At 52.5% G+C, this 16,108-nt stretch overlaps 1 protein-coding gene across 11 annotated transcripts in view; it reads right to left on the minus strand.

Moving 5' to 3' along the window:
* The window catches only part of ZNF185 (zinc finger protein 185 with LIM domain), a 53,757-nt gene extending 38,704 nt beyond the window's left edge, over positions 1–15,053 (minus strand). For 8 of the 11 annotated variants that reach the window (XM_037059252.1, XM_037059249.1, XM_037059247.1 and 5 more), the window contains exons 1-2: positions 14,898–15,053; positions 39–117 (exon numbers count right to left, since the gene is read on the minus strand). In XM_037059252.1, the coding sequence (XP_036915147.1) occupies positions 39–72 (34 nt within the window). In that variant the 5' untranslated portion in view covers positions 73–117; positions 14,898–15,053. Of the gene's footprint in view, positions 1–38; positions 201–12,944; positions 13,119–14,897 lie in introns of all 11 variants that reach the window. The other 3 variants (XM_037059246.1, XM_037059244.1, XM_037059245.1) reach the window with 3 other exon arrangements.
* Positions 15,054–16,108: the final 1,055 nt, after the last annotated feature.

A 16,108-nucleotide genomic window follows, 5' to 3' on the forward strand; every position in this document is an offset into this window, starting at 1 on the left:
GAGCCCGGGACTGGGACAAGAGGGAGCCTGGACCTCACCTTTGGTGCTGCTTCCAAGAGCTGAGATGCTCATGGTGCCTGCTCTGCAAATCACTTCTCAGTTGATTCAACAGGGCTCCTGGGCCAAAGGCAAGCATATGGCTGTCACTTCATGCATTTATAATGTCCTTTGGGCATTGGGAGGCAAGAGCTGGTGAAGTCCTGGGTGGCAGATAGAGGCCAGACAGTGAGCACTTACTGGATCTGTCACCACTAGGTGGCAAACCCGCATGTCTGCTCAAGGTCACTTACCTGGGAAACAAGGCATAGGTTGCCATAGGCTCTTTTTCAGACATGGCTGATGAGGGAATACCACAAGCCCTCCTAGAGAGCTCTGATGGCCAGAACCCACACCCCGTCAAGGAGAGTGGAACAGAGGGAACCTTCACAGTGTCACACAGACAGCAGCTCCCTGGGGCCCAGCACTAGTGCACTCATAAGGAGGGACAGAAGGAAGGGCTGGGGCTGGGGGCAACAGTCATTTTCAAGTTGGACTGTATCTCTCAGTACTTAGTAGTTGCCTGACAGACCTTGGCTGGTCAGCTAACCTTGAAGGGTTGCCTCAGTGTTCTTCTCTGTAAAATGAGGATTTAAAAAGTCTACCCTTCATGACTGCTCTGGGGACAGAATGGGGATCGGTGTCTTGCCAGACATAAATGCCTGGCACCACGTGGCACAGGAAAGATTGCAAGACAGTTGAATAGGAGCAGTAACTCTCAACCTGTTCTCTCTAGAAGAGGAGACTGTAGGTAGTCCTCAATCAGTACAGGAATGGCCTGGGGATAGGCAGTCCTGTGTGGTTCAGAATTTGGCTCCATCTCCAGTGAGGAAAGCCTGGGGTCCCACTGCCAACTCCTAGTGACCCTTAGGGACCAGTCAAGGATGGTGATCTGGTAAGGGTTTGCTGTTATGCCTGGGAGCCAGGTATGTCCTATGCTCTGCTTTCTCTTCCTCTCTATCTCTATCTTCTAGGCCTGCTCTCCCTCCTTGCCTTCACTTTGCCCTTCAGCCACATGTTATCTTCCTGTGGCCAGTGGGAAGTAGGCTGTGGTTGCCTCTGAGACCTTCACAGCACCAGCACCATGAAACCTATTTGCCTCAGGAGGGCCTGGGGTAATGAAGCCAATCTCCAGGATGGGACCAGGCAGGTGCTGCAGGGACATGGAAAGCCCACGTCATGTGTCTAGTCACAACCCTGAACTGCCACAGCCAGTCTCTTGGGCCTCAAGAGAAGAGTTGGAAGCTCAGGCAAGTGGGCACAATGAGATGCAGGGGCCCGGCTCTGTCATCACAATCCCGAGGCAGAGCAGCCTTGCTTTCAGGGATCTGCCACCCTCTGGGACCCTCCAGGGCCAGGACTGAGCAGCCGGGCCCTGCCACCATCTGGCAAGGCCTGCATATGTTTCTGTGGAGGTCAGGGGCACACTGAAATAGGCTGGGTAGGGCAGGGGGCCAATAGTGAACCAAATTTGCCATGTCAGCAAGAGATGGCATTGCCATAAACTGCACCAAATGAGCAGCCCAGGAGGCCTGAGCACACTGTGTGCCAGGAATAGCACCTCATCATTGTGAATGGGCACCCTGCATGCCCAGCCCTGAACCAAGGAGGCCATGTCAGAGTTCTACTGCAAAGAACACATTTCACAGGTGATTCTCAAAGGCCCAACTGTCCCATCCCAGTAACCCATGAACTGGCCCTACTGGGTGGGGCACACAGACGGAATTACCTCCTGAGATTTTGGCCCTTTGGTGTCCTGGTGCTGCTGTCTGACTGTGAGACCTTAGATAAGTACCTCATCTCCTCTGGGCTTTAGCTCGGGGATTCATATTACTCAGTGTTTAGATTCTTTCAGGAACTCATCAGTCTCATCTTGACAAACCTGTTGGCCACGTTGCCTAGAAGTTTTCTGCTTAATCAGAACCAAATAAACCACTGCCAAAATCAGGAGGGACTCATACACATACAGAATGACAGAGGCACAGGGGCCACTGGAGACTCCCAGGCCAAAGGGCAGAGACATGCACAAAAGCCCACAGTCAGGGAGGGCACAGCTGGGATGGTGCCCACGCTGCTCAGGCCTTGTCTTTACAGCTAAGACCCCAGTCAGAAAACTTGGGCAAAGACTAGAACCAATGATTCATCTCAGAAGTCGAATGTCATTTTTTGATGGCACAATCTCTCTGAAAAAGTCAGAAAGTAGAGCCTTTCCACGGGATTGAAGAGGAAGGCAGCTTTTTGGCCAAGGGGCTTTTAAAGTGATGAGTGCCGGCCAGATGGACACATAAAATTTGAATTTAGGTTTCTGCTGGAAAACTGGCTTCTCCCTTCATTTCACTAGCCCCTCTGTTCCCCATACTCCACCCCACTCCAACCCTCATTCAGGCCATAGTCACTTCTGACCTCCTCCCTAGTCTATGTGGCTTTATCTGTGCTTCCTTTCAGTGGTGCTCATTGGCCTCTAATCTCAGTTGGCCTGGCTTCTCTCTCAACTTCTGTGGGCTTTCCTCTGTCTATGGCTGGGGGCAAACTTTCCAGTCTAGTGTCCTGATCCAGCCATTTTCCTCTCCACCCTGCACCCCAATGTTGATACTGTTCCAAAGAGACCATGTGACTCAGCATCTCTAGATGGTGGCCCTTCAGATCCCACTTGTCCTGCCTGCCCTTCTTCCTAGAGGCCTCTCCTTTCCCCTGATCCTAGTGCCATGGTACTGTGGGCCCAAGTCCTCCCAGGTAAGTAAGACCTATCCGCTCCACCAGCCTTAATGAGGACAGAGTCCAGCACCCTTCAACTCTCACACACATCCTGCACTGACAACCCCTGCCGCTGACCTGGAGGCTGGCAGAGGCCATGGTTTTGACTTACCACGCTTCTCACTACCCTTTCTTGGACCTAGGTCTCTGCTCAGACTCACCATCCCCTCCCTCCTCAGAGAGCAAGGCAGAGTGTCCATCCAATTAAATGGCAGCCAGGAAAATCCTCACTGTAGACAGGAGCAATCTTGGAGAATGGGGGGGTGGGGTGGGGCTGACCACTCAGAAGGGCATTTCCTGGGCAGCTCTCATTCACTGTTGGTGGGCAGGTTAATAGAAGTATCTCTGGAGCACAGATCACCATATGTTTTGAAAGCCTTAGAAAGGGAAAATCTGTTGATTTAGTAGTTTTCCTCACAGCCATATCTCCTAAGGAAACAATTTGCATAAGTGAACCAATTATACAAGAGCAGCACCATGCCTATGTTGAGTGTGATGATGAAAATACGATAATAACCTAAAAATTCCCAACAGCCATGTTTAAACATATAATTATCCATCATTCAAGCACATCCTATGCAGCCATTACAAATGACACTGATATATATGATATTTAACAAGCCTTCATGTGTATGGAAAGGCAGCTTTTAAAATGAGATGTATAGGATGGTGCCATTATATTTACATAAAAATGCACATGAAAAAAAAGATACCTGAAAGGATATATACCAAAATATTTTGCTCCGCTGTATTTCCAATTTTTCTATCATGAACATGTAAATACTAAAGAAACAGTGGTTTAAGCAAATGAAATGGGACTTGAGGCTGGTTGGATAGCTAAGGCTGGGTGTCAAAAGCTGCTAAAAGGATGGCATGTGAGCAGAATGTACATATGCAGCAGTCCCAGGAATTCTCTGCCTCCAGTGGACATCCTAGGGCTCAGGGGGATGACACCTGGGACTCTGGGAGCTGGCTGTGCCTTGCCAACCCTTGCCTCGGGCACACATGCAGAGAATACTTCTGGTGACTCTATCCTCTTTGCTTAGAAGTTCAGAGTTGGGGGAAAGCAGGTGGTATGTTTAGGATCTGACCTCATCCTGATCTGTCAGGAGATCACAGCAGCAACTGCCCCAGCAGCACAATGCAGAAACACCCCAGGGAGCAGGAGGCTAGCTTCCCTCACAAAGGCAAGGGGCACAGTAGGACAGAAGGAATGCACTTTGCAGGTGCTGAAGACAACTCCCCATCCTTAGGCCTCTCCCCTGCCCAACCTCTTCACCTCACCTCCCTCCCTGCCCCACACCCAGGCTATCTAGCACTGTTCCCAGGGAGAAGGAGACTGGGGAAGGGAGTACTCTGAGCCTGGACATTGGCAGTGAAGGTGTAAGAAGACCTGAGTACCAGATGGGGGCCTCGGCCCTACCTTTCCATGGGGCTCCAAGATGTGGGTCTTGAGCATGCTAACAAGGTAGGTGCCCAGTCCAGGGACCAGGATGGGCAAGCCCAGCAGCAGGTCAGCAACTAGCAGGTAGTAAGTGTACTGTCATTCCTGCTTCACCATAAGCAAAGGAGCCCAGAGAGGTTGGGCAGCTGGCCCCAGGCCACATTTCCAACACTACTAGAGGGTGGAGGATGAGGCCAGAATCTGAGCCACAGTCACAGATTGCACAGCAGTAGTAGTCACAGCAGTAGCCTTGCTGACCCTATGCTCCATGGCTTGGAGTGCTCCTTGGAGCAAAGTGCTGGGGTGCAGGTGGCCCAGGCACACCCCCACTGGCCCTGTACACTTCCTACAAAGTTGACACTTGGCCTCAGCAACTGCCTTGCACTGGCTAGAAGGAGGGGGCACTGGACTCAGGCCAGCCATATACACAATGTCTGTCTGGCCACTCAGCCTGGTCCAGCCACTACTGACTCCATGAACCAGACTCTAGAATTCTCTCCAAGGAGGACAGCCCACATCCCATGTGGGCTTTCCTTCCCCTCTGCACCTGAGATGCAAAATGTTGACCATGTTCAGGAAGACACAGAAGAGATAAGCTGCTCTAACTGGAGCCCCTGCATCTCCTCACCCACCCCACAGAGAAGGGAGAAAGCAAAATGAGATGGACACTGGATCTCTGGATTGTTACATCCCCAGCTGCCTTTGAAAGTAGAGCACGAGACCTCATGCCTGCTTTGAACTTCCAGTCTTACACTTCTCTTAGCCCCAAGAATGCTGCCATGCATAAGGGCCACCTGACCTAGAGCAAAGACATCTGTGATCCTTGTCTCTAAGTGGCCTCAGATGGTGTGATGCTGTCCCACTCGCTAAGCCTCGGTTTTCTCATCTGTAAAGTGGTGTCAAACACCTAGCTTGTGGACCTGCTGTCTAGTTCTCCTCCTGGCAACGTGCCCTCAAGGCATAGCATGTGTCACTTCCTAGAATTTGGATGTCTTCATGCTGGTGGCTGTCCTCATCTCCCAAATGGCCTGTGGGAGCACATTTCTGGTCAGGACAGCCACTCTGTGCACCCTGTTTCTGCCTTGATAGGGAGAAGTCTTCTGGTTCCTTAGAAATTGCCATATTGCCCTGCTTAGGGGCCTGGCCTGGGCTACCAAAGGAATGGGTGGCTTATCTGCCACCTTCCACCCCAGCTATCCCTCATGACACACTTTTGGAATCTCACTAGATATAGTCCCACTAGGCAGTACCCTTTTCTGTGCCAACTCTGAACAAGACCTTACACTGAGACTACACCAGCCTGTCCCAGGGCAGGCCAGACCGCCTCAGACATCAGGTGGGTACCCCCAGCCCACTTTCCTGGCCCTTCACCCTATTCTTTATCCCTCTTTCATTGGCCTCATTAGCCTGCAGATGTCTCTTGGGGCAGGCAGGGGGGAGATGGAGACAGGTCCTTGCTGATGCAGATGGCCTCAGAATGCCAATAGGCACGCTCCCAGTGCACCTTCCCCCCTCTCAAGAATGCCCAACAACCTCCCAGAAAAGGGGCCTCTGGCCTTGATTGGACAGACAGAACCAAGGAACCAATGAGAGAGAGCGAGGAGCCATAGCAAACCTGGTGTCGTCAGTGAGTTGGAGTTGATGCAGCAGCTGATGCTGGCAGATTAGCGGGAGGGTGGGGGAAGGGGAGGTAGGAGAAGGGAGAGTTGCAGACAGTGACGCAAATGCTTGGCTGATGAGTGAGGAGACAAAGATGGAGAGAGAAGCAGCAGCAGGAGGGGGTGCCCCGCAGCCCACAAGAACGTGCTCTGAAAGACTAACTTGGAGAAAGTTTTCTAGAATAGTCACCCTGCTTGACTCTCAAAGTTGTGCACACCTCCTTTTTCAAGCAGGCTTCTGTGTCTTTGCCCTTGCCAAATGATTATGAGCTTCAGTCTAGAAGGCATTTCTCAGAGAAGCCTTCAAATCCCATAGCCCCCTGCCTCAGGGACCCAGCCCAGTCCTATTCTTGGCCACACTACACTAAAAATGTCTGCATTTCCCACTAACCTGGAAGGAAAAAGGATCCACAGGAGACAAGGGATCTCCTTGTAGAGGAGAGGTGTGTAGAGGTGCAGAGCCCACCTTGGACAGAGACTGTAAGCAGTGGTGGGCATAGGTGTGGGCATGGAGGGCCACTGACCTGGTGGCTCTCTCTGACCTCTGACACCCCATCCTGGGGCCCTCATGCCAGCCCACACCAGGATTGAAATGTTTTATTTGCTTCCCCTGAACAGCTGGGAAGGGTTGGCTTCTTCCAGACAACTAGATGTACACCAGGGAAGGGGCAAGGCAGCTGGGCCTGCCAGTACAGGCAGGTTGGGCCATACCAGATCCCAGGCCAGAAGCCTTAGATCTTTGTAGCAAGAGTTTGTGTGAAAGGAGACAGTAGGCCCAGCTACTGCCCTTCTCTCATCCTGAGTGTCAGAGGAATAGGGCAGTATTGTATGCCAGGCAGGGACCCCCTAGCTCTACTGGGAGGGAACAAAAACTCCTTTAGCCTTGCTTCCTAGGAGCATGGAACATTGTTGCACACAAAGGAGCCACAGCCAGAGGGCACGGGTGTTGGGGCTTGCCTGAATGTGTGTGTGCTGGGTGCCGGCCACTATGAGTGAGCATGAGTGCACATACTCTGGGCAGATAGATGAGCAAGGGGCAGGGCTTCCCCAGAGGTGAGTTGTGACATTCTGCACCCAGGGGGCTGAGAGGAAACTTGACTACATTTTTGCATGTGTACTGGCCACCTGAGGGTCCCCATTTCTGACTGATAGGGATCCAGGAATTGACACAATTCTGTCTCTTGGAACCAGAGCCCACTGCTCAGCTTTGGGTGGAACCCTTGGGTATGGGTGGAATCAGCATGAGGAAGCAGTGGGATGGGGTAAGAATATACAGCTCAGAGCACAATCCATGCAGCCAAGCTCAGTGACCACATATGGATATGGCAAGTGATATTTGCATGAAGCCATCAATGCCTTGGGCTATCCAGTGCAAGGGCTGGTTGTTAGGCCAACCTCAGGTCACATTTTAGTGAGCCTCTGTCTCTGAGCACTTTCAAAGGGCTCTGGGACAGGGAGTTCTAATAGAGGCAGAACCCCAGGCTATGGCCTCCTGCATCATCACTTCAGCAGAAACCTAAGCGCTCCCATCTGGATCATGATGGGAGAAGTAAGGTGATGAAAAATCCCTTGTCTCCCAGCAACTTGTTCCTAAGATGAGTGCACCAGCTAGTTCTGATCCTTCAGCTGGTCACTGTCAGTAGACAGGTGGCTTGGTGGAAGGACACTCCTTTGTCCCATGGGGCCTTGGTTCTCCACTATTAGATGAGGGTGTCAAAGACTAAATTATGGAAAAACAAAGCCTGCAAGGGGGACTCCAGCTATCATACCTACCCCTTCTTGTCCTCCCGTGAGAGCCTGAGATGGTCTCTACAACCCTGAAGCTCTAGGCTGCCAGAGCCACTCTTTGAGGCCATGTTCCTTCTCACCTGTGTGACAACCTCACTTGCTGGGACCTACCCTGGTGATGGGGGATTCTGGGCATGGGGGAGGCTCCTACCCATTTTCACTGGAAATGTTCCCTCTGGACCAAGAGCCCCCACTGTCCTCAGCATTGGGAAAAAGACTAAAAATGAAACTCCTTGTGCCTTAGAGCCACCTTCCAGAATAGACACCTAAGCCCTCTTTGGGTATGTTTCAAGCAAAAGCCTTTATCTTCAAAGTGTGTAAATGCCCACAAGGGGTCCATCTCAAGTTCTTTCATGTAAATGAGCTGTCCCAGGATTGGGGTAGTCTGTGTTACCAAGGGAAGGTGATACTGAGGTAGTCAGAGCCCACCTGCTGGAGAGCCCCTCCCACCATCCCAGGGGTAGCAGGTGTGTTCTCTCAGACTATCCCTTCCTTAATGAAGTCTCCTTCTGCAGCCAGCCAGGCAGCCCCCAACCATGAAGGGGGCAGCAGTAACAGAAGCTGAGAAAGCAGTGAGAACTGCTTGTTTGGAAAGCCTCAGAGACAAGCCAGCTGGGCCCATCAACTGTCATTGCATAAAAAGGGCACACTGGTGCCAACAGAGATGTGGAGGACTTAGTAAGGCCACAGAGCTGCACAGCCATGCTGTCTCTTCCAACTCAGGTGCAAAGGAAAGAGCACTAGACAAGAGGTCCAAGTCTTGATACCGTCAGAACAAGTCACTGGAAATGTCATTTACCCTGTCTGGCTGAAGATGAAGCCCTTTTCTCAAAGTTCTCCTTGACCCCTGTACCTGGTCATGGGGGAAAGATGAGGGCTTCAGTGCGGCCCCTCTGCTCATCACCAGGGGGGCTGATGCTGACATGTGGTGCTGTTTTCGGAGCTTCCACCCCTGTCCTGTTTTCCCTTTGGAACATCCCTTGGAAATCAAAGGATCAGCATCACAGGGAGAGCCCAGGCTGCGGGGCAGGGGTCCCCAAGAAGGCTGCAGCAGGGATTGCAAGGATAAGCTAGTATGCACACCACAGATCAGGCTGAGAAAGGCCTGAATCCAAAGATCAAAGGTTCTGAGGCCTAAGGAAGGACATGGTGTGGAGTGTGAGAGGACTGGGGATACTACAAATCAAGGAATGTGACCTCCACCCCTTACTTGGGTGCCCTCATCCAGCCCTTTCTCAAGGCACACACTTGGCAAACTGTTTCAGTTTAGACTCAGGCAGACCTAAGCCAGCACTCAGGCAGCTGACCTGATTCTCTGGGCCAACAGGGTTGGAATGATCGAATGTCCCATTTTATGAAAGTCTTGTGAATGAGGGCATCCCAATTCCTGCTTTCAGCAGCTGGCAAGAGGACAGTCAGCAAGCAGCAGGTTGCTCTCCTCCAAGAGTGGTGTTGTGCACGCTGCAGATGTTGTTTCAGGGGTTCCTGGGACCCAGAGAGTCTCAGCAGCAGTCTGGTGGAAGGGGCCCTTCAGAAGCCTGCTGGAGAGATGACTGAGCAGCTGGGTCTCCAAGACCCAGCAATCTGTTGCTCAGCACACAGCTCCCAGGGGCCGGGGTGAGCAGCTGAGCAGAGAACCTTGACCTGCCCCGATGCTCCAGTCCCAGGGGTCCTGCCTGGAGGCCAACCAACAGGGCAGCAGGAAGGAGGTGCACCACATGGAAAAAAGAGTTGGAGGAGACTTGGGTTGCAGAGGGAAAAATATAATACGGAAAAAAACACATAGGGGGATTATTTGTAAATGTGCTTTACAGGTAAATGACTTCTGCATGAAAGTCTGGAATTCTACCTCCCCCCATCCCACCCCCAATACCTCAGAATCTAGACTTCTTGGCGTCAGCGCTGGAGGGGCCCTAGAAGGCAGATGTCTGAGGTGGATTAGCTTCCTACCAAGGCAGCGGGGAGCTTGAGCCTTGACGGGGCAAAGGGAGCCATGGCCACCTGGCCACTGTCACTCTTGAGGGGCTGGAATTCCTCCCGGCTCTCCTGTGCCCATTTTCTAGCTCTCAGCAGGCAAAATACAAGTGACTGCTTGGGGTGACTGGACCATTTCAGAGGTGGTAGGGCCTCAAAGGCCAGTGAGGGCTTCTGGGCATAGCCCTCTGAGATGTGTCTGTGGAAGCCCAGGGCTGGGCAGGGCTAACATTGCTGGATCCAGCAGGATCCAGGAGCCCTCATTCCAAAACGAATCCCTTGCCAAAGCCACCTACATGAGCTATTCTCATTCTTCCCATGGCCTCCACCTCCCCTGCTATACCAGTAGATGGGGCCCTGAGGTACCTGGACTGGCTCTGTTCCCCTACCCCCAACACCCCAGTTGTCTCTGTATTCTGGGAACCAAGGCAGTTTTAAGCCCATCCTAGTGGGACACAGATGTTATTCCCATCTGCACACAGACAGCCAAGGGGGTTGAAAGGGACTCAAGGATCACGGAGCCCACCCTTACCCCAACCAACTTACCCCCTCCAGGTATATCCCTGTATCTTCACTACTATGACCCATTCAGCCTCTGCCAGAGCAGGCCCGGTGACAGGAAAGTCCCCCACGTTTGCTCCTGACTACCATTGGCCAAAGCTAATTCCTTTTGTCCTAGTTACAGATGATTTCAAGTGAGGCTCTAGAGGAAAAGTAGTGCCCAGCCTCCTCTCCCCACCCACATCTCCCACCACAGCTGGCTTTGGGCAGGCCTCCTTCTACTCCTGGCAGCTTTCTCCCACTCCCTTCCCTCCCAGTCCCCTCCTTTCTCACCTTCCTGTCCATGCTAGGCCCAGAGTCCCCTGAGCTCCACTCTTACCTCTCATCATTGTTCCCATTTTTTGGATAAGAATATGAAGACCCAGGGAAGAGAAGCATCTGTCCAAGACCACATTTTCATTATTCAACAAACATTTATGGAAAGTTGATGCTGGGCTGGTTGCTGCTCAGACAGACAGACAGACAGACAGCTTAGAGAAGCCTTTCAAGGGTACTGCCAGAGTACTGAATTTCCCAAGGTGGTGGTGCCCTGAGCTTGGATGCTCCTGAAAGATGAAAGAGTGAATAGGAGCTCACTGAACAGAAGTGGTGAGGCAAGTCCTAGTTTTTGGTTTTCAGATGTTCTTTTTTTTTTTCAGTCTAAACCAGGTACTGCTTGATATGAGTATTTTCACCAGGGTTACTCATTCTTGTGATTAGAAGAATCCTTGAGCCTGTTTCCATAGCTGACCTAGTCATCAGAAAGTGGCATTCTGAGCCAACAGTCACAGGTACCAGACCAAGGGGGTTAGACGAGTGCCTGAGGTATGCCCACGGATGGGGCCAAGGCCAGGGACCACCTTCGACCACCAGCAGCAGTGTGAGGACTGTCCACCACTGGCCCCAGAGGCCAGGTCTCCTCTCTGACCCAGGTTGTGGACACAGAGTTCCATAGTCACCTCAGTGTCTACCACCAGCAGCTCCAGTTCTCCACTCCCTCTTGAAATAGGAAGTGAGCACGCTCTCCATGGGAAGAGCACAGACAGTGTTTCTGAAGGTGGTCCTTGGGTCCTTCTGGGACGTGCGCTTCAGCTTGAGATTCCTGCCTCCCCACATTAGAGTTTGAGAATGACACCCACAGGGCTTCTTTTCCTTTCATCTTCCAGTTCCTTCTCCACCCAGGCCTGCTCCTCCCACTTCCCCATCCCTGCTCTTCTCAGTTCTTAGTCTTCCCTGTAGCCCAGTGCCCAGCACTGGCAAGGGATCAGAAAACACTCTCCAAATACATACATGTATATCTGAGAGATATGATAACGTGTTTCCATTCTTAATCCTCAAATGAGTGTTGATTGAGTTCCTCTTTGTGCTTCAGTTTCCCTTTGGGAAAATGAACTGACACGAGTCCTGTCCACCTCTTGACCCTAGCAGAAGGTTACTATCATACAAGTGTTTCCATGTCAACTTTACCTTTCCTGAAGAAAACCACCAGAAACATTAGCAGTGGGGAACCCAGATAAGACATCAAGGGAGTGCTTTATACCATTCTTACAACTGTTCTGTGACTTTCAAATTAATCTAAAATAAAAATTTAAAAATTTAAAACAGTAAAAATTTTAAAAGAAAGCAAATCAGATTTTAATAGGCATCCAGAAATGACCAAAATAATTAAGTTTTCTGTGGCAAATCATTTAAGTGTGAGTTTGACACCATATGCATCATCAGCAGACTGGCAGTGATTTTTAAACAACTGTTTTTCTTGAAGTGGGGAGCCTACATTCCTCCCAACCTGGCCCCAACCTCATCCCTGGCCATCACGGCCTCTCTGGAGGTAGACACTGCTGTCCTGGCTCAACCGACATCCTTGACAGAGGACCACCTCTGTGTCAGGTACTAGTGGCTTGCTGCTGTGTAGCACATGCTCCTGGCCTCAGCCTCTCTTCTGTACAGGTAACAAAACTCAGGTCTCCAAAGGCTGTGTGGTGTGCTCAGATTTACAAAACTAAATGGTGGATGTGCTGGGGTTTGAACTCAGCTTGATTTCCCAGCCATACTCACCCCTAGGTCATAAATGTGCCTCCCTGTCCCACCATTCCCTTTCCCACTGCACTTCATGAGTCCTCTGCCAGCTCTCTGACCCTTGGGAGCAATGATGCCAACGTCTCTTGAGCATCACTCTCAAGTGCATGGGTCCCCTGGTTGTGCTGTGCTTGTCTTGACATTAGCCAGCCAGCTCTCTGTGGGCACAGTGGAAATGAATGCAGGGTCCTTGGTGTATCCCAACTATAAAAACCCAAAGGCCAGGCACACTGTGTGGGCTGCATGCAGCTCTCCTCTTCCTGGGCCATGGTCTTGTCCCATGCCATGACGGCCTGACAGTGGGGGCACTAAGCAAAAGGCAAACTGGTATTACACATAAGCTGGCACCCAATAGGCTATGGCTTGAAGCAAGATTCAGACCAAAGAGATAAGCTACCCATGAAAACTGAGTGAGGAAGAAAGGATGGCTTCCATCTTACTGAATACATTGAGCCAGTGGACTTTTCTTGGCATGTGACTGAGGAAAGTTGTCACCTGAGGGACCAGGTGACAATGCTTAGGGTAGTCAAGTCCTCAGCCCACTGCTGAAGATGCAGAGACTCTGCCCTGCCAGATCTCAGGAAGCCACAGGGACACTAGGCGGAAACACAAGAAGTACAGGAAAGGCTAAAGGAGGCCAAGGTGAAGCGACGGCTGCCCCTGGAGTCACTGACCTCAGGTGGGAGGCTCTGTCTGGAGTCTGGACTCAAGTTGAGAAGAAACTGAGGTACATAGTTTCAATGTAGGTGATAACTCCTTACTGAGTGGTGTCTCTGTCTCCCCAACCAGACTGTCACACCCCAGGCAGGTCTGCATATGATTTCTTTTCAGGTTCCCACTGCTCAGCTCTGGGTGGAACTTATAGGAGCTTATAAAGAACTGGTTTTAGTCTTTTGGGTGCAAGGTCAGGCTCAAGTCATCCCAAAGGATACGAGGACCTTGACTTGGTAGCCGCTGAGCTCCTCCTCCTACTTCCAAGCCCTCCTCCTCTAGGAAGTCTTCCCTGATTCCTGCAGCCAGAGCTGCTCCCTTGCTCCAGGCACCCACAGCCCCTTGTGCTTATGTCACTCAGAGCCGCAGCCAACAATGTGGTCATTGGCCACCTCTGTTGCTGACTTGCGACTGGCCAGAAGGTTAAAATGAACAAATCTGGAGCATCTGCTGTGTGTCTGGTCTTGTGCTGGGTGTCTTCCACCACCTCTCTAGAGCTGAGTATGGAGCCACCAGCCAGATCAAGGCTTCTAAAAGCCAAGCCAGCAAGGCACAAGGGCTGGGGCTGGAAATTGATGGAAGGAGGAGGTAGGGCAGGTGACACCTTGCCCATCCTGGGGTGGTCCAGAGGTGATGAGGCAAACAGCATAAGCACCAAGGCCAGCCGGCAAGCTGGCCCTTGGTCTGTGTGCATCTTTGTCTTGGCCACTTGCTTCTAAGTGGCAAGCAGGGCCTCTGAGCTGTCCCTGATTTTTCAAATGAGGCAGTGGAGGCCCTGGGAAAGTAGGGCCACACCCTCCCCCCAGATTTCCTCCACACCTTTATGTGAGCTGGTGAGGAGGGAGTGGGAACCCAGACACCCTCCCCACTGTCCAGGCCTATCAGCTCATGGGACTCTGTGTCTTGTCCCCAGTCAGGTACCAAAATCAGAAGTCTGAAGGGCCATGAAACCAAGGCAAGACTGGGTCTGGCTATCAGAGGCCTCAACCACTGCTGGGTATGAGGGGCTCTTTCTCAGGGTTCACAGATTGTTGCCTGAGATGCAGCTGCACAGCCTTCCATGATGCCAAGGCTAAGTGCAAATGACTGAGTGAGAACACAATTCCTAACGAACTTTGGGCGTTGCAAAACCCAGGCACACCCACCTCTGACCTTATCTGAGACCCCAGCAGCCCTGAGTGGCAGGTGACCTGGCAAGTTACCTCCTTGGACTGACAGAGCTGTCCAAATGACCTCAGCTTGGAAGAAGCAAGAAGGATGGATAGAGGGAGGAGCTGAGCTTTCAGTCTCTTTTTGAAGCAAGGTATCACTCTGTCTTTCCAAAGAGGACAGACTCTTGGCTCCCCCTGCCCCCATCAAAACAATCCAGCCACAGAGTCCGCTGGCTGCAGATCCCATCGATAACACCCAGTGACACTTGATTCGGCGCCTTCTGTCTGAGCAGCTACCTTCCCTGTGGCCCTCCAGGAGATTGCCTGGTGCCCAGCACATACTCATCACAAGTAGCCTGTGAGCCCCCTACTCTGGGTCTCAGTTTTCTCATCTATAAAATAGACACAGGATGAACTAGCTGATCTGAGATTCCCTAATTCTTAGGCCTGCAATAATCCCTCAGCGCACCCCGGACCCAGGCCATTTCCTAGCAATCAAACCCTCTCACAGAAAAAGCGAGGGCAGAGGAACCAGGCCAGTCTTCTTTGCCTCTGTCAGTCAGTCTCCTTGCTCACTATGAAAAACAGGTAAACCAGGTGCACTATCTCCCCAGCAAAGGCCCAGAAGGTATGCTTGGGGCAGGTGAAGATTATGGATGGGGAAACTGAGGCCTGGAGTTGTTCCTGTCGCTGGACTCCGCAAGGAGCCCGGTGCTCCCTGCCGCCTCTCTGCCAGCCGCACCGAGGGCGACTCGACAGCCCTACCTGGCACAGGTGCACCGCTCGCTCGAGCGGAGGGTCGGGTGGAGGCGGGGCTCCGGCTCTCTCCGCCAGGCCGGGCCGGGCGGCAGGCACGGGGCGCGGGGCGCTGGGCGCTGGGCGCTGAGTGCTTGCTGGGCGCGGCGGGGAACTTGCAGGGCAGCGAGGAGGCGAGGACTGGGCTCCGCCCGCGGGAGAACAAACAGGTTTTCTCCGGCGCCCGGAGCCTCGCCCCTCGCCCCTCCCCTAGGCCAGCCCCCTTCCTCTGCCCTCTCCTGGGGTAGGTAGATGGGCCTGGCACATTCCGCACATTCCCCCGCCAGTGTCCTGGCCCACCCGCCCCTTCCCGGCCCCGCCCTACAGGGCTGCTGGAGAAATCAAGTCCGGGCTCTCCGCACCAAGTCGGGAGTGAGCTCCAGAAGGCTCTGCTTCGGTGGGAAAACTTCCAGGCAAATTCCTCTAGGCTCGCGGCCCCATGCTGGGAGGCCTCCGCCACGTGAAGTGCCCGGGCTGCCTAGTTGCGCCCCTGCCCGAGCCCGATGCAATCTGGAAGGCCAATGACTTCTACAGATGCTGCGGGTTAATTCTGCCGAGAACTACTGTTCCTAGATCCATTTTACAGATGGAGATCCCAGACAGGGGCGGGGAGTGGGGCAGAGGAGGGTTGCAGGCGGCTGAGATCATGCAGGAAGTCCCAGAGGCTGGGAAGAAGAAAGTGAGGCCACAGTGGGGAAGTTCTCATCCTAGCAGGCCATCCTGGGTGGATTCGAGGTTCCCAAGGCATAGCAGCAGCGAGCACCCTGTCAGCAAGCAGGGCCACCTCACGGGCTGAGCAGGGAGACACATTCAAACACCAAGGTCTAGTGCAGTTTGATCGGTGTCATCCTTCGTGTTTTTGAGCACGTGTGTCATTCGGTCAGGTTTACTCAGTGCTAGGATGGATAGAACATCGAAAGAAGCCCCTAATCCTACCTGTGCATGTGTCCAGGGTGGTGGGTCTGGGAAGCCTCCCAGGCAAGGCAAGGGATAGTTAAGCCAGTCTAAGAGACAGCAGAGCTGGTCAAGCGTTGCCCTATCAGAATGGCAGAATCAAAAGGATGGACCAGTAGGTTCTCCTTCATGCAGCCCGGCCAAGTCTATGTCCCAAATGGTCCTCCAACCCATCCATTTCTCTCCACTCCTACCACCCTTGCTGGTCTCCCTGCCACTTATGTCAC

The sequence above is a fragment of the Sturnira hondurensis genome, unplaced genomic scaffold (genome assembly GCF_014824575.4).
Source record: "Sturnira hondurensis isolate 20B ecotype Veracruz unplaced genomic scaffold, ASM1482457v3 Scaffold0010600, whole genome shotgun sequence".
Classification (NCBI taxonomy): domain Eukaryota; kingdom Metazoa; phylum Chordata; class Mammalia; order Chiroptera; family Phyllostomidae; genus Sturnira; species Sturnira hondurensis.